This window comes from Alosa alosa, chromosome 8, assembly GCF_017589495.1.
Source record: "Alosa alosa isolate M-15738 ecotype Scorff River chromosome 8, AALO_Geno_1.1, whole genome shotgun sequence".
Lineage (NCBI taxonomy): Eukaryota > Metazoa > Chordata > Actinopteri > Clupeiformes > Clupeidae > Alosa > Alosa alosa.
Window position 1 is genome coordinate 3,778,666 of NC_063196.1, and position 24,320 is coordinate 3,802,985.

Consider the following 24,320-nt stretch of genomic DNA (forward strand, 5'->3'; position numbering starts at 1 on the left):
CTAAATACAAAGCACACGTTATTTGCCAGAGCAAGTCATGAGAAGTCAGGAATCCTTCAAAAGATATCATCTCCACTGCAAATATTTTCATTGCCTGCTCCTGCCGGGACTCATGGTTCCGTCTTCCACACTTCCTCCCCCTTCAAGTCAGCTGGATAATTTCGCAGGCTAACGGGGCTGAACGCACGGGCTGGTGCGTCTCCGGTCCAAATCAGGATGTGCATTAACCTCAGCGGAAGACGTACAGATTGGTCATAACACGGTGTCCCCCAGGCCCCTCGCAGGGGTAAGCAGAAACAGGTTGAGTGCAGGAGCAACTACCGGCAGAACCTGTGCCCCAGGGGCAGGAGTGCTCCATCTGGGTCGGGGTCCCTGTGCTGACTCCATGTGTCAGGCCCAAGCTGGCAGGCATCCATTAAGCATAGCCAGGCTTCCCTCATGGAACCAGGAGGCGAGGTGAGTGGAGCAGATCCGACAAGGTGAGGAGTTCCTAGGGCTCAAATTTGAGGAGCTTGACATTTACAACGCCGAGGCCATGCGTTTGGTTCTCGGAGAACCTACTGTAGGTCTTTGTTTAAAGTGCACCTTCAGTGTGTAACGGTGCTCTGGATCAAAGCATAGGGTAAATGGAATTTACAGTAAGCATATGCTTTGCACTTCAACAAGAATGTAATATCATAGGAATACATGGGTGGTGATGTAATATTCAATAGGTCGCCTTTACTCAGCACAAGTAAGCTATGCTCTACACTGAATGAGAGGAAATGAAAGTACATGACTCGGCTGCTTATTGGTTCAGTCTGGCCTTAGTCACACAATGTCAAACATCCAGGCCCTACAGGAGACTTCATTATCAATTCATTCTTCATTCATACTTCATTCAAGTGATATTGAGCGTCACATTCTCCAACCATCTCAAAAGGTAATATGACCACCACCTTGATTACATCCAGACATCAAAATTAATGAAAAAGTAGGTGACCTGTGCAGAGTAAATCAAGTTGTTGTTGAATGTACTGATATATTATCTCTACATTGGGGCTGTTACCATTTCCATCAAAAGGACAAGCATCTTAATGGGAATCAAAGAAATATGAGTGTCTGCATTTCTTGATCAAGAGAGGAAAAGATCAAGATATCTGCTCCAACTCTGTGGCTCCTGAGGCACTCCATCACACTGGAGTTGCTTTGAAGTCGGACAACTCTCCCTCTCTTTCCTACTCACATCTCAATCCCTTTGATTGTGGGACCGATTTGTTGGCGCTCTTCAGCGGAACCAGAGCAGCATACATGCTTACGCGCTGTGATTTACAGAGAGCGCTAAAAGCCGTTCAACATCTCCCTGCTGTCTGTTTGTCTGTCTATCTGTCTTCCTTTTATTTTTATGTGGAAAAAAAGAATCTGGAGAGTTTTGTACAGAGGGAAGACACAAAAGCATATTTGTTTAATTTCAGTTCAGCCTACCCATACTATGGCTTATAATCAGGATAAGACATTATACGTTTCTACGTAAGGTAACAACTGAATAATACAAATAATTACAGTGCATTAAAAGTGACTAAAACTCACATGGTACAACAATGTATCCAGATGGCATGAGCCATTTGATTAAACTATGAACATCCCTAGCTATGCTTGCTGCCCCTTTTGGCCCTGTTTGAAATGAGACTGTCTCTTTGTTATTTTTAAAAACAAAAAAAGGTCCTAAATATGCATGTATACAACAGGTCTTTACTACCAGACACGAGACAGAAGAAGAAGTGCCACAGAGAGAAGGTGGACATCACGCAGGCAGTGCATAGACGGGGAGGCTGACACATAGTAGTCGTCATAGTCATTGTGAGACCCTCCACACTCACTACAGTCCTCCCCACAGAACATACAGGCGGACATGTCCGTCCTCATCCAGGAGTTGTACATCCTCACCGTCTTCCGTCCTACAAAAAGAAAAAGGAAACAAAAAAGAGAGAGAGAAAAAGAGAAGAAATGAATTAATAGACGAGGTCCTGTTTCAAAGTCTACTTTCCTCTTATAGACAGAGGTGTGGTATTACTATATGTAAGAATTAGGATTAGCTATTAAGCAGCACTAATAACCATTAGAGGACTATACGTAGGAATAGTAAAAAAGGTTATGCATAACTATGCCTGTGGAAACTGAGAATAAAATGGCAACCTACGGGGCTCGTAGTAATCGTAGACGACCACAACTGCATCTTGGACTTTAGCCACCTTGTGCTCAAGCAATATGGGGAAGTTAATGCACAATTCCTCTGTGGAAATCTGAAAAGATACATTTTTAATGAACGGTTGAGAAAGAATTCATATTCGCCCTCTACCTCGTATTCATGTTTAAATAAATGACATTCAAAACAGAACTCGGTATCAGAACTAACAACATTATCATTGTACATCCACAAGCAAAATTCTGCTAGCTTACAATATGCACTGATTCAACAGTGGTGTTGACGCAATATGTGGCAGAACTCACAGAGTCGAGGTAAAGGATGACTTTTCCCGGTAGGGTCTCTACTTTCCGAACGAGGTCATCCGTCTGGAGGCTATCCTGTGCCAGCACAAAGCCACTCAGAAGCCCCACCTCCAGGATGGCCATACCCGTCCGGTTCAGCCCCAGACCCTCATACAGGCTAGTGGAAGACAGGTCAGGCAAACAGAGATGTGAAGCATTCAACTGAAGCAATAGGTCTCAGTGGTGAATGTCTAGATCATGGAGCTTCCATGCAGAAGAAAAGTGGTAAAATAATTAAACTTCACAAAGGACTTTCTATTGCATTTCATTGCATTGTATTGTGCTGTATTACAACACAGTCACTAGGTACTTTACCTCACACAAATTAAAAGATGGACATATTTAGTGCCCATGTCGAAGGTGTCTATATACAAGGAGAAGGCCTCGTGCATGTCTGCTCCTCGCCTCCTCCGAGAGAAGCCGGCGCTCTCCACGTTGTAGAACACGGTCATCTGTCAGGCAGAGCCAGAGAGTCAGGATGGCCAGCTCATGACAACAAAGGCCTGCTCGGGACTGTAAAACTTTATCAAAGCCAGCTGAGCCGCACAAACACCAAAACAATGAAATGATTGAGCAGGTCAGACTCGTTTTCAAATATTTATCTGTGATTGATGACTGTTTGAACAAAAAAAAAAAAGAAAAAAAAAAAAAAAAGTGGGTTAAGGACGTTAAGTCATACTAAGGGTGGGGTGGGGTCGTGGGGGTTTCTCGGCTTGTGGGAGGGAAACACCTGTGAATGGAAACAGCTCGGTCACACAGGGCTGACAGCTGGTTGGTTCCCAATAATGAGCCATCGGATGGAAAAAGGAACCAGCGCCACTCTTTAACCCCTGCAGCCTTTACCCCAGTTATCCTCCGCACAAAAAAGCACAAGCTTTTTAATAGAACAAGTAAGCAGAAATGACTTAAGAGGGAGAAGATTATCACACACAGCTGTGGAACTGCTGCTTTCAAATGCAGTACCTTACTAATTGGAGTCTCCCAGGCACTGGCAAAAAGGCTCTTTGCAGGGAGAACTCCAGCTGCTAATATAGTGCTTGCGAGGGCCAGTTTTTGAAGCAGACACCGTAATCTCCCACCAGTGGGGAGCTCTCCAGAGCATCAAGTACGTATCTTTTTGGTCAAAAAAAAAAGTACGTATCACGGCCCATAAAAAGCATCAAAACCATATGAGGTGCTCACATCACATTGATGACTTAGATACTGTGTAAGCTCTGGGGCCTGGAGATTATCATGCTCTCTGCCAGTAAAAAACGGATACCTGAAAGAGAGCAAAGCCCTTTCCCTCCGCTGTGACCTGCAGTTGTATGTCTGTCTCCGCCTCGATCTAGAATTAAAACATAACAGAACCATGTCATTATCAAGGGTTCCAGCTCATTTCACTGCACGAGTAAATAGAAAATGTAAAATTGGGAATTTAATAAACAGCGACAAGGAGAACCTCTTGCGTCTGGTAGAGCCCATAATTAGTCCCATCAATGTTGAATGTAGCCACTGTGTTTAGGGAATCTGTCTGAACCTCTACGTTGAGATCGATGAGTTCCGATCCACTGAAAACAGCGTACTCCGCCAGGGCCTGCAGAGCGATAATAGTATCCTGCAGGGAGAGCAACACGGGCGTTTTATGACGCAAATGACACAGAATTACTGACCGAATCTAGGCACAACAGCTTAAAGCAGGTCAAAAAGGCACACCTGTGCTTATATACTCTTATATACATTTTGAACTTTTAGACTTTTGACCTCACCTGCAACCAATCCACAGTTTTGTCTGAGCGCAGGTGTGCATGCGCAGGTGTGCGCATCCACGGGTCGTTCACGTTCAAGGTATCATGTAAGCGCTGAAAGCAGGTGCTGTTATATGGGTCTCCAGTCCTGGACCCAGATTGCACTCGAATGCTAGCCATTAGGACCCGCAGCTCGTGCGAAGCCTTTAGCGGCATCCAAGCTGGTTGCTTTGAACCCCCCGGCGTTCCCCTTTAAGGCCAGGCCAGCCGCCTCCCTCTCATGACACTGAGGAGAGCAGCTGCTCCCTCCGTCTAATCATTCCCCCTCATCTCTCCCCCTCATCTCTCTCTCTCCCCCTCTCCCCATCTCCCCCCTCTCTCTCTCTCTCTCTCCCTCTCCCCCCCCTCTCTACACACACACACACACACACACACACTCTTCTTTTCTGCTCCATGGAAGAAGTGAGTGCATGAGTCAGTGGGCTGCTGGAAAATCAACAACAACTCCCCATGTTTCATAAGCCTGATAGTATTTCCTCGATCTTGTAAGATTCATGGCACGGTCCGAGAGCTTTCAATCCATGCTGTGCCTGTGCCTATATTGCATCTTACTTTTAATAGCAGTCATTGCACACCGTGCTTTTGACAGAGAGCAGGTGCTGCCTAGGCCAAGGACTTTGAGAAGCACATATGGATAGGTCAAAGGTCATAGATAAAAATGTGGTGAAGCGTTTGGGAAGACTTAATAGAGACAGCCCTTTGTTGTAATATGTACAAACCGTGACATCATTTTGTGGCGATTGTCTAAAGAATCTAACATATCTCTTCTCAAAAGTCATTTTCAATTGAACCTGCTTTTGTACAGAATACTAAACATCACTCTTTTGACAGAAGATTTGGCATAAAAAAAACAGTTTGAAAGAAATCAATATATCCAGACATGAGCTGGATACATAGGGCCATTGGAGGCACAGCATGAACCTGGCAGTGGCAATGGCCTGAGTGGAAAACCAGGTCGTGTGTGAGACTGACCTGTGTGGAGCCGTAGCCCCCCAGGTGATTCCTCTGCTGGCTGAGCCACTTCATGAGCGGTATGCCCTCCACCAGCAGGCCCAGCCTCCGCAGAGAGAGCAGCACGTAGGCGGCCATCTCGATGTCCGATGAGCGTGGCTGCCAGGACTCCGCAAGCCCAGCATCCGGTTTGCTCCACATCGGCACCCCGTCTGCACTCATTCACACACACACACACACACACACACACACACACACACACACACATACTCAGACAATTCTGCAGCTGAGGAGAACAGCTGTGCAAGCAGAAACACATCACATCTATTTTCTTTTTTTAAACCGACAGGCATGGCCTCATTCGGAAATTTATGGGTCGAGCGTGTTTTCGTAAACCTCTGGAAAAACACACAAAAGCCACAAACAATTTTGCTCAAACTGTTTTTCCTCATTAATATATGTGGTATGTGGTATATGTGTTTCTACTGTTTTGTCCGCTGAACTAAAAGATCAACCATGTCCAGTGTATGAGCAGACTGCAGGCGTGTGGGTGTAGGTGCCTGGGGATCAGTCTCCTGCCGTGACCCACCCGTCTCCACCGCTCTCTCCATCAGCTCATCCAAAGCCGCCCGCGCGCTCCCACTGTTGGTCAGGGACAGAGCGTACGTCACCAGACACAGGCTGTAGTCGCTGGACACCCCATGGGACACCCTGGACTCTAGAAAACTCTGCGCCATGGACACCTGGCTCGTATACATGTTCTGTGAGGGAACATAAAAAGTAATGTGTCCTCGTGAATCACGTGTCAGAAAACAGCGGGACGGAAAGGTGTCCCCACAAATCAAGTTCCCCGACACAGTGTCAAGATACGGGTGCGGACAGCGGAAGTCTCAAAAGTCCCAAGAAATCACATGCCTTCACACATTGTCAGAGAATGACTCTGGGCCTGTAGGTCTCCAGGTCCCCGCAAACCACATTGACCAACATAGTGTGTAAGAGTGTGACTATCCCCGTAAGAATGAACGCCCCCACAAATCACATTCCCCTCAGGCGATGACTCCCCCACCTTGTAAGTGTCATCCTCCAACAGGGCCATGAGCGCGTAGGCTGTGAGGGACACTGGGCCGTCCAGGCCTCCCTGCAACTCTGTGTGGATCACACGGCCAGTCTCGCTGAACTGCCCACTGGGGTCCTGCTGGGCCGTAAGCCACATGGCGGTCCTGTCCAACACCCGCGGATCAATGGGAATGAATGATCGGGCCTGCAGGAAACATCTCAGCACAAACGCCGATAACCTGAACACAAAGGATTTGATTTTGTAAGTCGTGATTCTGATGGCTTCAAATTAAAGTACATATCAAGTCAAGTCATATTTATTTATATAGCACACTTTTTTTTTTTTTTTTCAGAAAATGCAACACTACAACATGCACAAGAATACTACATACGACAAACAGATGTACATTACATAAACACATACTGTAACTTAACAAGACATCACATTGACTTGGCTTCCACAAACATAACACAACATAACATTAATAACAGAAAGGCTAAGGATGATTTGCGTCCAGGATGATTACAGATATGATTATCAGGGATGAAATTGATAACCGGAATGAAAAGAAGGGAGGAATGAGGTGGTGTTGGGATGGAGGTGGGGATGGGGGGTGAGGGGTAGTGAGTATGTATGTGTGTGTGTGTGTGTGTGTGTGTGTGTGTGTGTGTGTGTGCATATGTATAAGGCTGGCTTGCTGTTGGGCCAGGAGGAGAGAAGCTGGAACATAGAGAGGGAGAGTTTCAGAGGAGAGGAGTTGTAATTATTCTATTAAAGATAAATATAATAATAGGAATAACTGATTGCCTGGTTGATTGCCTGACTGATTGCCAACCTGGGCACCCATTAATGGCACACTTAAAGGAACCATATGTAAGAAATGTGTTTCAATTAATCATAAAATGGCCCTGATATGTCACTAGACATTAAGAAATCATGTTCATTTGAAATACTTATATCACTGACAACAGTAGTCCGGCCAGGATATTGCCATTTAAAAAGTGAAGTTGCAGCCCTCAACTGATGTTGATGTTGTGTTTTGTTATGTCATGTTGTGTTTTGGCCTGATGCGCCACCCTCTACCTATCTACTAATCACGAAGTCAGTAGTGTTTTGGCATCCGGGTTGGCAACCTCGAGTCAGGGGGGAGGGGGAGGGGATACACCGCTCTACAGTAATTTGAAAGTGATTGCAGTACCAGTTTTGGCCACAATCTTACATATGGTTTCTTTAAACGCAATGTAATTGACCCAAGGTGCTCAGAAATAAAATAAATACAGTAATAAAAACAAAAATATAAATGACAAAATAAAAAATAAAAAATAAAAAAATGAAAATACAAAATAATAATAATAATTATAAACAGATTATGATTGTAGATAAAAGAACATATGGTTACTGAAACTACTACTACTATAGGCCTAGAGAAAGATGTACAGTAAAGTTAAAGATGCCAGTTAATATAATGCAGAAAAGTCATAGAAGATAAAAACAAACAAACAAAAAACAAGGGGAGAAATTAATGGACATTATAGGCCAAAGAAAATAGATGGGTCTTTAAATTTGATCTAGATGGTGGGACAGGGCTTAATTTCTATAGGGAGATTATTCCAGAGTCTAGGGGCAGCAACAGAAAAAGCCCTATCACCTTTAGTTTTTAGGGTTGCATTTGGGACTGATAGAAGATGTTGTGAGGAAGACCTCAGTGGCCTAGAAGGACAGTAGGGCCCCAACTGTAGCCAGTTTTAAATCTAGACTTAAGACCAAACTGTTCTCAGATGCTTTCTGCTAACTGTGCCGAGTTACAAATTCTGAATCTGCCTTGATAATTATTCTACTTTGTCTTTTATTACTTTTTTTTACTACTTTTGCCTTTGTTTTTGCTTACTAATTATTCTTTATTTTTAAATGATTTTACCTTGTGTTTTATGTTTTCTTTTTATTATGATCTTTACCTTTTTTAACTATTCTTTGACTATATTGCCTCCGGCCTCGTGGCTACGGCCGAACAACACCCGTGGGAATATCCATGACCAACCCCACTCTCACTCGTGCTATATTGCTTAATTATTGTTTGGTTTTGTTTATGTAAAGCACATTGAATGACCTCTGTGTATGAAATGTGCTATATAAATAAACTTGACTTGACTTGACTAGGGACTTAAAAGGTCACAGATATACTGTGGTGCCATTCTATTTAGGGCTTTGAAAACAAAAAGTAAAACTTTAAAATGAATTCTGTATTTGACAGGTAACCTATGGAGTTGGGCCAGCACCGGACTTATGTGCATATGTTTCTTTGTTCCAGTAAGAAGCTTAGCTGCTGCATTTTGGACTAATTGAAGTCTAGCAAGGGTAGATTGGTTCAGACCTAAATACAGAGAGTTAAAATAGTCCAGCCTAGATGTAACAAAAGCATGGATTACAGTTTCTAAGTCAGTATATGAGAGCCAGGGCTTTAATTTAGCTATTTGTCTTAGAGGTCTTTACATGTGTGAATCTGCACAGCGTGGGCTATTTGGTCAGATGCATAGAGGTACATACGGCAGCACCACGTAGAGAAGGACATACCATGTGCTCCCTGACTGGTCACTGTCACCAAAAGCACTGAAGGATCCATCCATTCTTTGATAGGAGAGCTCACGTTCATAACCTACATAGGTAAAAAAAAACAAATCACATTTATTTAAGGGCTGAATCCTGAACCCTATACTTGGAAGAGCAAAGGGCCCACAAAGTGTTTCATTGATGGATAAGATAACAAAATGAGTCTGGATTTTCTGAATGTTAAACTTTAACCTGCTGGTGTTAGTAATTTGATTTTACATGGGCACTGTGGGCTCATGTACACACAAAAGGCCATTGTATTTGTCCAGTGGGATGGTAGAGGTCTGTGTATGTCCGGTATTGTTTCCAGATCGTGATTTTTAAGTAGCATTCTTTACAATTTTACCACATTTTTAGGAGATAGCGTTTGGTACAATATTTTGGCTTTGGCACAACATCATCTCCCTGGGAGTTTGTTTCACCTTGATCAAACCTGTGTGTTTTCTGACCCATTTTCTGCCCTCAGTAAAATTGACCCTTTAATGCAACTGTGATGACCATCACCTCGATATTCTGTTTTAAAAAGCAAGCATGGGTATTGGGTTTTGTGGTCTATCATACACGCTACATACATGCCTACAAATCCAAATAGAGTGAAACGACAGGTTTCGATACTGGAGGAAAAACTCTGCACCTTGCATCATGAATGAAATGGCTCGCTCTCTGGTTTTTGAGTCGTCCTGTCCAGTGTTAGCCAAGTACTGCAGGATGTAAATGTTTGGAGCGAAGTTTATCATGTTCTGTTCACCACAGCCATAAGGCATCTGAATGAGAGACTCTAGGCCAGTGATGGATGGTCCGAGGATGTCACCTTTCAACCCACACAAAAACAAACATAAGAGAAGAGGACTGGTTAAAATAATTGAATGTGGTTCAACGCTAAAAAACATAAAAGCAGAGCAACACGAGGACACACTACTTCTGGCTCTAAACTGAAGCCTTCAAGAGGTTCTAACCATTAATGCATTCCTTACTTAATGTTTGAATGAAACATTAACATTTCCAGATATCATTTCCAGTATCATATCATTTCCTTTGTAAAGCTTTTTGCTAATAGACTCTATTGTTTGGAGCTAAGATGATCATGTTTTATTTAGTAGAACCGCACATGTGGACTTGTGGACGTGAGGTCTGTGATTGATGTTTAAAAGATGCAACCTTACAGACCACAAGAGACTCAAACAGGAAAGAGGAGGCTACAAGAAGCCAGCAATCAGAACAAGGCCAAATCACCCCTTGCCTGATAAATCACGCCACCCTCCACGTCCGCAGAACTCACAAGGTGACATACACAAGCAAATAAGCTCAATAGCTCAATAGTGTTGCATTTACATGGCCGGCCACCTAAACAACAGCCGGCCTGTTTACCGCTGTGAGAACAACAATCACAAACAAGCGTGAAGGGAATGCGAAGCTGAGTAGCATAGCGTGTCAGAGATCCGTGCCATTTACTGTCACATGGCTAACAGCAATCACACAGCTGGTAAACATGCAAAAACACTCCATTTCTCAGCCTTTGCAATGTCATTTTTTTCTCTCCACATGTTTTTTCCCCCAACTAGATCTAAATGTTTGATTCAATGTGTTTGTGGCCTAGGCCTTGAGTATGAAAGTCTTTCCTACAGATGCTGTAAAGTCTCATATTTGGAGGTTAAGAAAGAAAGAAAGAAAGAAAGAAAGAAAGAAAGAAAGAAAGGAAAAAAAAAACACTTCTCTGGAGTGATTGAAAGCTAATCAGACGCTGATGTGGTTCTGAGCCAGGCAGTTTGGGAAATCCTGTGTTTCATTAACCGCAAGCGGTGTGACATGCATGCTGTTGCAGGGAGGGGTTGTAGAGACGGAAGGGGGTGCTGGAGGAGGAAGAGGAGGGGGTTTCAGACAGATGAGCAGACGTACCGACCGCAGTCACTCGAGCGCTCTCGCTGCCGAGCACCACATCTGGGGGGAAGGTGAAAGAGATCTCCCTGGAAATGGTAGACTGTGTCGGAGGCAGATCCAAGAACAAAGTCTGTGTAAACGACTGCTCGATTCCTTCAGGCTGTAGAGTAAATAAATAAATAAACAAGTGAAACACAACACCCATAATTCAAATGTCAAATGAGGACTCTCAGGAGGCGCTGCTTTCTCAAACACCGCTCTCTGTTGACAAGGGCAGAGCAGGCCGGAAATCATACTCTCCTAATCATGTATAAAACTTATAAAACACACACTGGGAGATGCAGAATTAATCGGTTAAATAATGGGGTGATGAGCACAATGACAAAAGCACAATGCTCAATAGCTAAACAAAGGCAAAATAAACTAAGTTTGTTTCTTTCAACAATGATTGAATAATGATGATAAATGTTGCTATTTGGCATTCATTTCTTAACTGATTCTTTTACATCAGCCCGTCTGATCCTGAATTGACTGTGTTAGTACAGCTCCCTATGCTAGTTTAAATTCTCTTTTTTAGAAAGTGGGGAAAGTTGCTTTATCATTACAGTAATGTATTTTTTACACCCTATCCAAAACTATTCACAATAAAAAAAAATCTGAAAATAGCATTTCGTAGCATTCCAGAGTAATGCTAAGATTTAAAAGTGACACTGAAAACTTCAGCAGAGTGAGAGAAAGCAGAATCTGATGTTTAACTCTAACACTTTCAGAAGTTCATATTCTACCTTGACAAGAACGGTCTTGTGCACAGCATCTGAGTTGTAGGAGGAGATGGCCTTGACTGAGATGGGCATCTCCCCCAACACTGTGGGTCTGATGGGGAAAAGCACAGAGGTGCCATTCTGACTCCACACAGACACTGTGCGTGTGGAGGCCATAGAGACCCCATCAGTGTCCGGAAAGACAAACTCAAAGGACGCGCTCTCTGCAACTATCACCATGACCTAAGAGAGATAGAGAGAGAGAGAGAGAGAGAGAGAGAGAGAGAGAGAGAGAGAGAGAGAGAGAGAGAGAGAAAGAGAGAGAGAAGACAGACAGACACAGAGACAGAGAGACAATAATAAACATTAAAGACAGCATATTTTCGATTTGACGGGCCACATTCCCACAGGACACAGCGATTTGGTATGTGAGGTCACAGACAAGGCCAGAGGACTCACTTCTAGGTCCTCGTCTAAGTAGTTGAAGAGGTTGACCTCCAGGACCAGCAGTTCCCCTCTTATGATGTACACTGGGAGGTTCAGGGCCAGGAAGAAGTCCTGGAACACTGTGAGCTGTGGACATGGTCAAAAAAACAAAACAAACATTCTTACATTTAAGCAAAAGAGGATAGTTTATGAAAAATAGTGATTGTGATTACTAAATGAATTTAAGAGTTACTAATAATTCGCCAATACTTAGTTTGAGACTTTGAGACTTTAGTTTGAGAGTTTATTATAAATGTCAACACAGATTAAATCATGGCCTCTGTTGGTAACACTCCATAATAAGGTGCCATAATAAATAGCAAACTAGTAATTACATAACCCTTTGTTAATATTTGTTAATTGTTACTAAAATATCTATTTGGCACAAGTTAATTCCAGTAACTAATTAAATATTAGTTGTTTGCATAAAATCTGTATGTTAATGTTTTAACAAATCTATCATTTAAATGTTAAATGTTTATTTACAAACTATATGCTAATATAAAAGTTAAAGGGGTGGTTCAGGATTTTGGACATAAGACCTTATTTCCAAGTAAGCAAGTGTGATATTTATCAGTGGAGACCGTTTTCAGCACGTTTCATCCAGTCCTTCTAATTGCAGAGTTCGCAGGTGCTAGGCTAGCGCAAGTCAACGGTATGTGCTAGCCTGCCACTAAAGACAGTCTTACCCACTCCAAAGTACACCTGAGGCAAATTCCAGACAATCGATGAAAATGTCTGTGTTGATAGAATAGTGTAAGAAATACAACTACCCTTGCATCGCGTTGCAATAGTTATACTTTGGTCCCTAAAGTTGTTAGTAGTCATTTTGCAACTCAGCGGACTGATATTACCAAGGCTACTACTAGGTATCCCCATTGGAGGCGCTTTACTGTTTACTTTTCGCAGTACTACTAACCGAGCAAGTATAATTCCGCTGCTAAGAAACTAGTCCCTCAAAATGTAATGCGATCGTTGAAATGCAAGGATAGAATAGCGTTAGAAATAACACTGTCAATACAGACATTTACATCGATAGTCTGGCGTTATAATTTATTTGCCTCGGGTGTATTTTGGAGTGGGTAAGACTGTCTTTAGTGGCAGGCTAGCACATACCGTTGACTTGGCGCTTAGCCTAGCACCTGCTAACTCTGCAATTAGAAGGACTGGATGAAACGTGTTGAAAACGGTCTCCACTGATAAATATCACACTTGCTTACTTGGAAATGAGGTCCTATGTCCAAAATCCTGAACCACCCCTTTAAAGGTGCCATGTGTAAGAATTGAGGTAAAAATATCCAAAAAAAAGAGCTACATGCATCAAAAGAATGAGAAGAAATAAGGGCGATCATTAAAAAAATGACAAGGTATAGTGCTGCAGAGATATCAACCTGAATTAGCATGCTAAATTACTAGCCACAGCCCAACAGGTGTATTCTCTTTGGTTCAAGTACGCCCACAAGCCGTGCAAGTTATTCATGTATTGCAGTTTGGCTGGCGGTTATGTTGTTCGCATACCGCCTCCCATGGCCAAAACTGGTATTATGACACCTGTCGGTTCAATTAGTTAGTGCAATTCAGTCTAGCAGGAAATTAATGTACATTTAGTTTAGCATTATGTTTATGCATTACCTCCGTATGGTCTACGTCTGTGAGTGTTTAGTCCCGGAATAGCCTATTAATAAACTGTCGTTCTGTGCACCTGAACATTCCATGTCGCATGTCTCCCTTGCTAGTAGGGCTGACAGTGATGGTAGGCCTATAGGAATTATGCATGTAGCCTAATATAGCCCATTCAACTACTTATTTTTATTTTGCTTGTGCAGAGGCTGTTTTATGTATGCCAGTGCCTGAAGGCATGTTTTGTTTTAACTTTTCCTAAAGGAATAAATGTGATAAGCCAGTTTTGGTCTCAGTCCCTTCACCGTCTGACTAATAGTTATATATTACTAATATATTAATAAAGCTTAACCAACGTTATTATAAGGGTCCCCCATACTGATAGTTATATACTACTAATATATTAATTAAGCTTAACCAACTTTATTATAAGGGACCCCACGCTTATAGCTATATACTACTAATATATTAATTAAGCTTAACCAACTTAATTGCAAGCGGTTCCGGCGCCGACAAGAGTGGCAGCATGTCAAGGTAGCTCCGTGTTTTTTTCTTGAATTTCCCCTTGGGGATCAATAAAGTATCTACCTATCTATTGTAAGGGTCCTATGGGGAGTGGTTCATATTGGGATAGGCAGAAGCACAATTTAATAACAATTAGTTAAATAATAATAAGACATTAACTTTTCTATTAACATATAGTTTGTAAATAAACATTTAACATTTAAATGATGTAAGAAATAACTGTTAATTAGTGCCAAAATAACATTTAGTTAATTATTAACACATATTAATACAATATTAGTTAATAGATTTGCTAAAACATTAACATACAGATTTTATGCAAACAACTAATATTTAATTAATGGTGAAAAAACTATTAACTTGTGCCAAAGAGATATGTTAGTAACAATTAACAAATATTAACAAAGGGTTAGGTAATTACTAGTTTGCTATTTATTATGGCACCTTATTATAGAGTGTTACCCATCTATTTTATAAGAAAGCAAGGCTATGCTACTGCAATCTACGACAGTTTCAAGTATGGTCAGACCTGTGAAAGTTCCATTTAATTTATGTAAATGAGCACAGTTAGATATTGATATTTGATGGGAGGAGCAATAATATTGATATTTAATGGGAGGAGCGAGGACAGACTAGCACTTTACCTCTGCTGGGGAGTTGACGATCCCCAGGCCCAGCGTCTCGGACATGACGAAAGCAGTGGCCACCCAGGATGTGATGCTATCTGGCACAGTCACAGAGAAATTTTTCCCCGTGGAGCCACTGAGGAAAAACATGTGGAAGAGACTGAGTAAAATAAACACTAACTTCCTGAATAAAGCCATTGTGTTGATTTACTAAGCTGTATACAGATATACGTTTTACCCTGTTGTATATTGCGTACTGGTAGGGAAGTGTCGCCACCCAAAGGTGAACAGCACATTCACATTATGAATCACATTTACAGTCACAATGGCAAGGAATCTAATGGTGTGCGGTCTCCCAATGTTGCATAATATGTCCCCTCCAGCTGCTGCACACCCTTATGCAAATGAATTGAAAGAAAATGTGATTTCCCCTGAATCGCAATATAATCCCATTTCACATGCCGAAAGGCCCCTTGATATGAAATATTTCTGATTGTTTTATTCATAGGCCAGTGTTGAATCTGTCCAATCTAATGCAATTCAGGCATTCCGATGCAGTTAGAACAAGTATGGAATTTTGTGTAAAATCACTTTTTTTTTTTAATTCAAGAAAACTCCATTCCATTAGCCAATCAAACTGCATGGCTGTGAACATTTGTGGAATAATCTCTTTAACTTAAAGAGATTATTTAAACCACATAACAGTGTTGTATGCAAATAATAATAATTAAGAAAACTGTGTATTGACCGCCCCAGTGTATGAATCGCTGAGTCCAGTAGCCTAATAAATCAGAATCAGATCATGCTTTAATCAGAAATAAGAATGAAGAAAATAAATGCATTCCCATGTATAGCCCACCTGCATGCATAAACATCAGTTAATAGGAGGGAAATTACACTAGTTTGTCGCTTACACTAGCTGTGTCATGTTGACCTGCTATAACATCTCGTTGACATGTGATATACTGTATGATATGAGTGATTATGAGTGAGTGTGTGTCTGGCGTTTCCTTTTATTCACCCAAGGTCAGCGTCCAACCAAAGCCACGTCTCTGGGAAATTCTGCCGCACCACTACATCGTCATTCATCGGAACGTCCATCTCCTCATTGTACATCACTATCTCCCCTGCTGTTGGATAGAAGTCGGTCAGCAATTTTTTTTCCAAAAATACCAAATCATGGTGAAGATATGAGAACTGAAATGCCCATTCAGATGTATCCCTTATAAAAACTTACGGAACTCTGGCCTCCAGTCGGTCCTCCTGTCTAAGTTTGCGTCAGTGAGCACCATGAGATTAGAACCCTGGGACAGTCACAAAAGTCTCAGAACAATGCATTCCAAATGCACATTGTTTAACTCCACACAATGGCCACTGAATACTTCTCAGATAGGTGATAGCCTACACATAAGATGGATTACTCAGGGAAGCTAGACTCTACCGTAAAGACTGAGTATGGATCTCCCATTTTCTTCACATCCGTGGAGCCTCCGCCCATGTTGTAGTGAGCCAGTTCCTCCAGAACCTACACAAACAACAACAAAAAATGTCCCCACTTTAACTAAATCCATTCATATAACAACCTTTGTAGAGAGAAAACAGAGGACTTGACAAAAGACTCCATTTTGTTCTAGATGAAAACCCTCTTGTTTGGTTGCTGAAAAACAGCGTCTTCTCTGCCTTTTCTTTTACACCTAAATGATACTTGGGTGGGAGCTGGTCCTTGGGTTACACACAGGGGAAAAGCACTGAAACCGATACAACATAAATCTAGTTGGAAAACAAGAGGATAAAAAATCCTTCAAAATGTTGCAAAGAGTTGCAAATACTGACAAATAAACATTTTAACTGGGATTAGTGATTAGGGGATGACTATAGATCAAAAGAAAATAAAGAAATATGACTAGGCCCAGTTATGTCTTTTTGTTCAGTATTACAACAGTAGGCAGATAAAAAGGAAAATGAGTCTAATGAGTCATGCATGCCCCGCATGCCCTAAACAACTGAAGGGAGTTTTTGTTCACTTTTGTTACATAGTAAAGGGCTGTCTGTAAATAATGAGAATGCGATAAAAGACATACACACACTGCCCTGTTCTCACTGTTCTCACCAACACTTACACCATAATGGAACTCAATACTACCACCTGTGTCTTATCTCTCATCTTTGCAATAGGGCAAAAAGTAGTTAGCTAAAGAAGCAAGTTGGAAAGACTGACAATAGAGCTGTTCCCTGTTTTTAAAATGTAATCAAGCACATTTAAGTTGTTTGGTGAGAGACTTCCTCACCTTTTCCTGTGTGATGTCATTGTCATTCCCGGGCTGATGTGTGGCCTTGTCCACGACCAGGATGCCCACCACCGATCCTGGCTCGGACACGGACACGCCCAGCCTGACCTCTTCACCGGGCTCCACTCTGTCTCGGCTCCACGACAGAGACACCTACGGTCGCACAGAATGGACATTCAAGCTCTCACCGAGGATGCATTAAAACAGCTGTTTACTTTAGTAAATGTGCACATTAAGGTTACATCTCCCCACAGTTTTGTTTTTATTTTGTTTAGGTTATGTAATGGCCACAATCATGACTGCCATTGTGACACATGTCGTCCCAAAGGGAAAACTGTCTTTGGATTTGGATTTGATTGTTCTGTGCAATTTCCTAGCATCTGTCATTTGCTAAGTTACTGTGTTCCTCATTAGTATTGACAAAGCCAAATCCACAAACCACATCCATGAAGTGGAACTGAGGTGATGACAGCTAGAAGAAAAAGAGCACACAAGGCTTCAGTTCACAAGAGTCTCCCACAAATGAGGACATTACCGTGTTTCTCAGGACTTGGTGGATGGGAACACGTAGCACGTCGTTGATGATTTCTCCATCAGGCCTGATACAATACACCAGCACACATGCCTCAGGGGCCCAGGATTCGTCTGGGGTCAGAGAGAAAGAACTGGAGCTCTCCGTTCCTGCTGACAGCAGTTGGCCTCGGCCTATTACCTGAGGACAGGGGGAATACGCCACAAATGAGTGCTATATCTCCACTAGCAGTCTTCAGAGGTTGAACCCTGAGGGTTTGTCAGACAATGTCAGGGATGTTGGGTTCCAGAGATGGTAGAATTTTAGAACACAATATACACATTCAAGAACGTTCAATGACTCGTCTATGTCTATTCAAACACTTTGAATGGCCTTGATTATATATAATATTATATTATATATTATATGATATATATTATATATTAAAGAATGTTGGTTGTACTAACCAGGTAATGAAACTCATTTAATGGAAAACTGCTCAGGACAGTGAGCTGTAAGAGATGTCCTATCTGGAAGAAACAATATAATTCACAAATCATGAAATATTATGATTAAACAGATCATAAAATTTCAGATATAATATTATGAAAAATAAAACCTTTTTATCTTCCTACCTACATTATCTATCTATCTATCTATCTATCTATCTATCTATCTATCTACTGTATCTACTGTATCTATCTATCTATCTATCTATCTACTGTATCTATCTCCAAAACCAATAATACCTTCGGGTCACCATGTCTGTGTAGTTGAATGTAGGACTGACTTGGTGAGGAGTAGGTGTTATACAGCTGAAGTCCCTTGTGGGCATCCTCAAACCAAGCCTATGGAAACAGACAGGGTGGGTAGATGGATATGAGAGAGAGACAGCACAAACCCAAACAAGCCATGCATGTGGTTCTTCTGTAGAACTCCATTAGCTTAGCCTGGGTATACAGTATATTACAGTTTTTCTCAGTCGCTTTGGTGCTTTTCTCACATCACTATTGACATTTGCACAGCAGTTAGTGCATTTCTCAAAACAATTAGTGCAAACTGCAAAACCTAGTGGATAACCTGCAAAAGCACGTCACTTGCTCAAAATGGATAGTCCACTCCTCAAAAGCAAGTATTTATGTCAATGAAACTGCCAGTGTCATCAAAATGAGAAGTCTTGACACCATCGTTTATGAACAAGATAGTCAAATGGCTTTGTCATGTTTTCATTACGACAGTTTATGCTGTCAGTGTTTTCCCATGCAAAAAAAGGTCAGAACTCGGTGACACTACCTGAAAATGCTCAAGACAGCACTATACAGTACTTGTACAGCCATTTGAAAACTACAGTAAAGTTACACATTGCTGTAGTTAGGAGAGTAAGTGAGTACAAGACACTGAATATGTACGTTTCACAGTTTTACTGTATATGCTCTTTGCAATTCTACAGCATTGTGACAGAATTTGATAACTAATTCACCAATTTTGTATGTAATGACTCAAGCAATGAAATGAAGACTATTAGTTTTATTCAGAACGACTATTCAGCATCCATAAGTATAGTTCATTTTGACTGACATGACAAAGTAACTGATACATGTTCAAAAGCATTTGCAATTTGTTCAGAGGAAGGAGAAATTGCTACTATGATGTGCACAAATGACTAAATGTTGTGGAGGTTGAACTAATAGTTATAAGAATTTTCATTCTGATCTGAGAAAAGCACCAAAGCGACTGAGAAAAACTGTATTAGTAGGGCTGTAACGGCTAAACTGGAAACCTTAACCTACTGTAGGCAGTTTCAGTGGGAAAGTTCTCTTCTCCCTCACCTCAATGTTGAGTGTGGCGACCTTGTCCGAGAGCCGGACGTGGAAGGGTACAATTCCATCAGCTGGAACTGGAATACTCATCTCTATGACGGGAATCTCCTCGGATGGACCCGGGTAGTCCATGGACATGTTATGCATCCGGGGAACCAGGATGTCGAGATCTTCCTGTCTCCAGCTCCAAGGGCTCCTCTTCTGCTGAGAGATGGACAGCCGCAACATCTTCCCCTGGTCCTCCATACTAAGGGGGCTGCGGTCATAGGTAGACACTTTCACCTGCGGGAGATGAGGTGGATGTCCATTGAAAGCCCCAAACATCTTCATTTCTGATTGACTGCATCTTCAAATGAAAACATGCTCATTAATCTTCAAAGCTTTAGCACCTGCTATTGAGGAATATCTACAGACCTGAGCTGAGAAGTTCAATGACGGTTTGATAATATTGGGGTATCCGTGAAACGCAAGTTTGTACTGGCATTTCACCAAAGTAACAACTACGTTCCTGTGATATGTCAGCCCTAGAAGAAGACATAAGGTACATTTTGTGTTCAGATAGTTCTCAAAAGTGAGTTCCCAAATGATACATGCTGAAAGACCAAGCCATCCACTAAGCCAATATAATTGAGTCACCTGTAGTGTAGTCAGTGACAGACACTGTGATGTTAACATACTCGTCTCCCCCATAGCCCTCATAGTACTGATACATGTAGTCTGCTGAGCGTTTAGACTCTGTATAGTCCGGCATGTAGAATGTGAACTCGGCTGTACCATCAATCTGTGGGTTGGTAAATTATAAAACTTCCCTAATCCGTTTAGGCTTCATTATACAGACATATCAATCATTCAGACTGTAAGGCAAATGTGTTAACCATAAACACAATGTGATCTCCCACAGGCCAAAAAATGACAGAAGGCAACAGTTGTTTGTTCTTTCAAATGTACCTCTTTTTCCTTGTGATAGTCCACGTCAATGCCATGGAAAAAATGTGTGTATGTTATGTTCAGGTGCCCATACACTGGTTTTCCATACATATATCTGCAGAACCACACAAAATACATTTTAGACCACCATGTCACTAGAGAAGAAGAGGAAGGAGGAGAGGAAGCTCAACATGTTTTTAATTAAGTTCTGGTTTATAAAAACAAAACTAAAAAATTCAAGACTACTGTACCTCAAACCAAAAGGAATAACTTTAACTTTGTGTGTGTGTGTGTGTGGGGGGGGGCAAGCATGTGTAAAACTACTTACTGAGCATGTACTGTTCCACTGAACGGTTCATGTTGCAGCATAACCTCAGGAACTTCTACCTTTATCTCAAAATTAGGTAGAACTGCACAAAAACACACACATATGGTTCACTGCTGGAATGACCTAGAGTACACATAGAGCCATGTATGGTAACCACACCCTAACACAAATGTCCACTGAGGAAAACTACAGTTTTACTTTGTTTTGAAAGAAGTGATAAATGTTTGTTCTGTTTATGCGGCCTGTATGCCTGTTTTCTGATTCATCTCTTACCGTTCTGTGCTGTAAATAGTCAGCTTACCGTAGTGATTTACATGAAAGTGTTTCTCCTTTGTGGCTTCCTGTGTACGCAAACATGGAGAGATTGAGGAAGGTCGGCATAATCTTTACCCAAACATCCAAAACACAAGAATTCTTTAAAACCATTCGTTTGCAATTATGTCGTTCTGGAGTATTTATTTAACATGTGTTTTGTGTAACACTCATTTCAGAATTTCATGATGGTTTGTCTTGATCATGCTAGCAAAACAACACAAAACAAAAAATTAGGCCTTTGAGCTTAACAATAGGAGATGCATTAAAAAGGCCATTATGATAACAGCATCCACATGCTGAACCTCTTTGGACTGACTAAAGCTTTTAAAAATGTATGAAATCGTCACTTTTATTTAGAAAAAACATTATTTTTTTAATGTTTTTAGGAAAAGTTTACTTTTTAAAAAACTTACATGTGGAAAATAACAGTGCCTCGCTTGACGGTGTACTCACATTGACTGTTGTCATGATTGTCCACATGCCAAGGGGTGGGTTCTGGGAGAGCTGAAACTCTTTGGATATGATACCCAAGACGCTGTCCACAGAAAGCCACTGCCGTATCATGTTCCCTCTCGGGTCCTGGCCCCCAGGATCAACACAACAAACAGGTTTTAGGAGGAAGTCTCTCCTCTGAGCCATTCATGGGTTTGTCACAGAACCGGACTCCCATCACAATGCGGTCTCCCACCACAGTAGACTACAAGCACAGCAATACACACTTTCCCCCCTGGCTAATTTCACATAACACCAAGAAGCTTGCAGTCACACATGCAGTTTTTACATTCATCATTTTGAAACTGTTTATGTCCAAACTGACAACAATCCAATAAAAGCATACATTGTATTTAAGTTGTCTATGATTCTTCACTTTCTCACCTGAAACTGCGTCAAACTAGAAGACAAATCTAGATGTTTGCATCTATCTAAATTAGTCTTATTAGTCTACAGTATGTATGTTACGCCCATCATCATATCTTTATCTCTCTCACTCTCTCTCTCTGTAAACACACACACACACACCTTTATGACCATGTCTACTTGGCTCTCAAAAGGTTGGCCATCTGGATGTATGGACACAGCCCGGATCTTCACCACCTGCCCAGGCTTGTAATTGGGCTTGTCCGTCTGAATGAAGGTGGACGAGCTTCTGGGGATGAATCTTAGATAGGTGGAGTTGGTAAATACCACACTGCCTCCATCGTAGCCCTTGATAACCAGTTCATAGGGCTGCCAGTAGCTCATATCACTCTCAGGGACCTATGGAAAATTACCACAATCATACCTATTAAATAAATGCTATTTATAGACAGAAAAAAAACATGTCAATAAGCAAATGTACATTGTAAATAAAATAATCTCAAATTAGTCTACATACATTTTATTGCGCTGCTGTGATTTCTCGTCGGGCAACTAATTTGTCCCTTTCTTCTCATTTCAGTGTAGTTATTTTTTAAAGGAGGAGGGCATTATGCAGAGGCACATTCATGTTAACTGATATGCTGGCTGTTGTTTGGGTTGTGACAATAGATCATGGCAACAGCAGAATTCCCTCTTGAGCTTCAAGACAGTCAAGACACGCTGCTCAAATCCACAAAGCTCTCTCTGAGCTTCAATTCACTGCCCAAGGATTAGTAGGTGAAATCATTCTGCCACCAAATCAACCTTGACATTTCCTTCATAAGGGATGATAACCAAACTCTGCAGTTTTTTATTGACACTGGGCATCATGAAAGTTCTGACCTTTAGACAAACAAAACCACCCATGATAAACCATGACACAATACTTCTAGATGACCTAATCCTGACAACAATGGTTCTGGCCAGATATTTTCTCACGAGAGGCACATACTTTCATACATACTAAGAGATTATGGCAGATTAAGGACTTTCAAGATGGGACTGAGGAGAGGAAAAGATTGAGAGCATAAATTTACTTACAGCAGGTAACTCTTGCAACCCAGTGGAACCTTACAAATAAATAAAATAACATTTATAAAGCTACCACAATTTCACACATATGAATATGACTGGATATCTATACCTTGTACATTAGGCTATCAAAATACCAATTTTGGTACCCTGTAATAGTGCAGTAATGAGAAAACAACATGTGCTATGGTAATAATAAAAAAAAAGGCTTACCTCCGGGAATGATGGTCTCTGTCTTGGATATACTCATGTTTAGATTGAAGATCTCAGACACCACACGGACAGGTGAGTCTCTCAGGACAGTGACGGAGAGTGAAGTTGGGATGCCATAGCGCAGCACCCTAGGTCCTGTGATGAGGTACGATGGACTAGAACTGGGACTAGTGGAAACAAATAACAAATAAATATTACTGAGAGAATTCTGGAAATAATATCCACATCTTATGAGGATCTGGGAATAAAATCCCAATGCAATAAAGAAGGGTTTTAAAATTGAAGTGCTACAAAATTACTAACTTCTGAAATTGCTATTACTACACAATTGCTATTATTACAGCACTGTATTGGATTGGTATGGTGTATCTATGCTTAACATTGCAGGAAGGATACAGTTTAAAGTGACCTATTAAAAAAACAGTTGCACAGTGGTCTGACAAAATGTCATAAAGAAGGCATAGGAGGAGTAACTGCCATTTTAATACACCCCCCTCTAAAATCTACATATCTTCTTTTTAAGTCAAACAGAAATGCATTGTAAAACATAAAACAAAAACAAAGGATGAACAGGCCTACCTTTGAGTGGTCTGTGCTCCACTAAAACATACGAAAAATCCAAATAGCCCAAATACTTGAAGCCACTCCATTTGCAGCTTCCCTCATCTATGTTGTTTTGTGAATGTGTAACCAAAGACATGGCAGGATGCTTTTCACACCTAACGATGACCGCACCTATACCTGCCCAGAGGTAGGCCTTCCCAGGCAAAATAGGCATATCAAATTAACCTTATGGAAGGATGCATTTAACCAAAGGGTAATTTCAGTGAGCACCATTACTGGCTACATTTCCCAGTGGCAGTAGCCTAAATATCTGAAAGACAGTATAGTTATATATGGATATAGTAGTAGGCCTAAGGATCTGGAAATAACAAGATCATTAAAGACAACAATTTTGTCACATAGCCTACATAGGCATTGCATGTGTATTTGCAAAGCAGATTGTTGTAGGCCTAAACGTAATCCAGTACAATGTTGGTAATCAGGGTTCACTTCAAACACTTGCAAAGAAACTTACCTTGAAACCAAAGCATTCTTTCAACGAATTGTCATACTACGTTTTTGCAACAGATGGAGCTATTTCCCCCTTACCAAAACCACC

The 24,320-nt window shown here is 41.3% G+C and overlaps 1 protein-coding gene across 2 annotated transcripts; it reads right to left on the minus strand.

The window, feature by feature from the left end:
* Positions 1–1,424: 1,424 nt before the first annotated feature.
* cd109 (CD109 molecule) lies at positions 1,425–24,205 on the minus strand. Of its 2 annotated transcripts, none has more exons than XM_048250036.1 (34): positions 24,130–24,205; positions 23,738–23,915; positions 23,159–23,325; positions 22,955–22,983; positions 22,037–22,273; positions 21,470–21,595; positions 21,003–21,042; positions 20,702–20,783; positions 20,395–20,488; positions 20,083–20,227; positions 19,861–19,970; positions 19,456–19,728; positions 18,376–18,474; positions 18,094–18,156; positions 17,651–17,827; positions 17,116–17,268; positions 16,269–16,352; positions 16,065–16,131; positions 15,849–15,954; positions 14,846–14,963; positions 12,030–12,143; positions 11,595–11,813; positions 10,828–10,969; positions 9,566–9,742; positions 8,896–8,977; positions 6,334–6,562; positions 5,857–6,028; positions 5,289–5,479; positions 3,971–4,126; positions 3,791–3,856; positions 2,845–2,981; positions 2,491–2,647; positions 2,180–2,282; positions 1,425–1,937 (listed from the first exon to the last, which is right to left on the minus strand). In XM_048250036.1, the coding sequence occupies exons 2-34, from the start codon at positions 23,806–23,808 to the stop codon at positions 1,735–1,737; spliced, it is 4,389 nt and encodes a 1,462-aa protein (XP_048105993.1). In that variant the 5' UTR covers positions 23,809–23,915; positions 24,130–24,205; the 3' UTR covers positions 1,425–1,734. The 2 variants fall into 2 exon arrangements, with proteins under 2 accessions (XP_048105993.1, XP_048105992.1); XM_048250035.1 differs by having other exon boundaries at positions 15,849–15,957.
* Between the last annotated feature and the right edge of the window lie 115 nt (positions 24,206–24,320).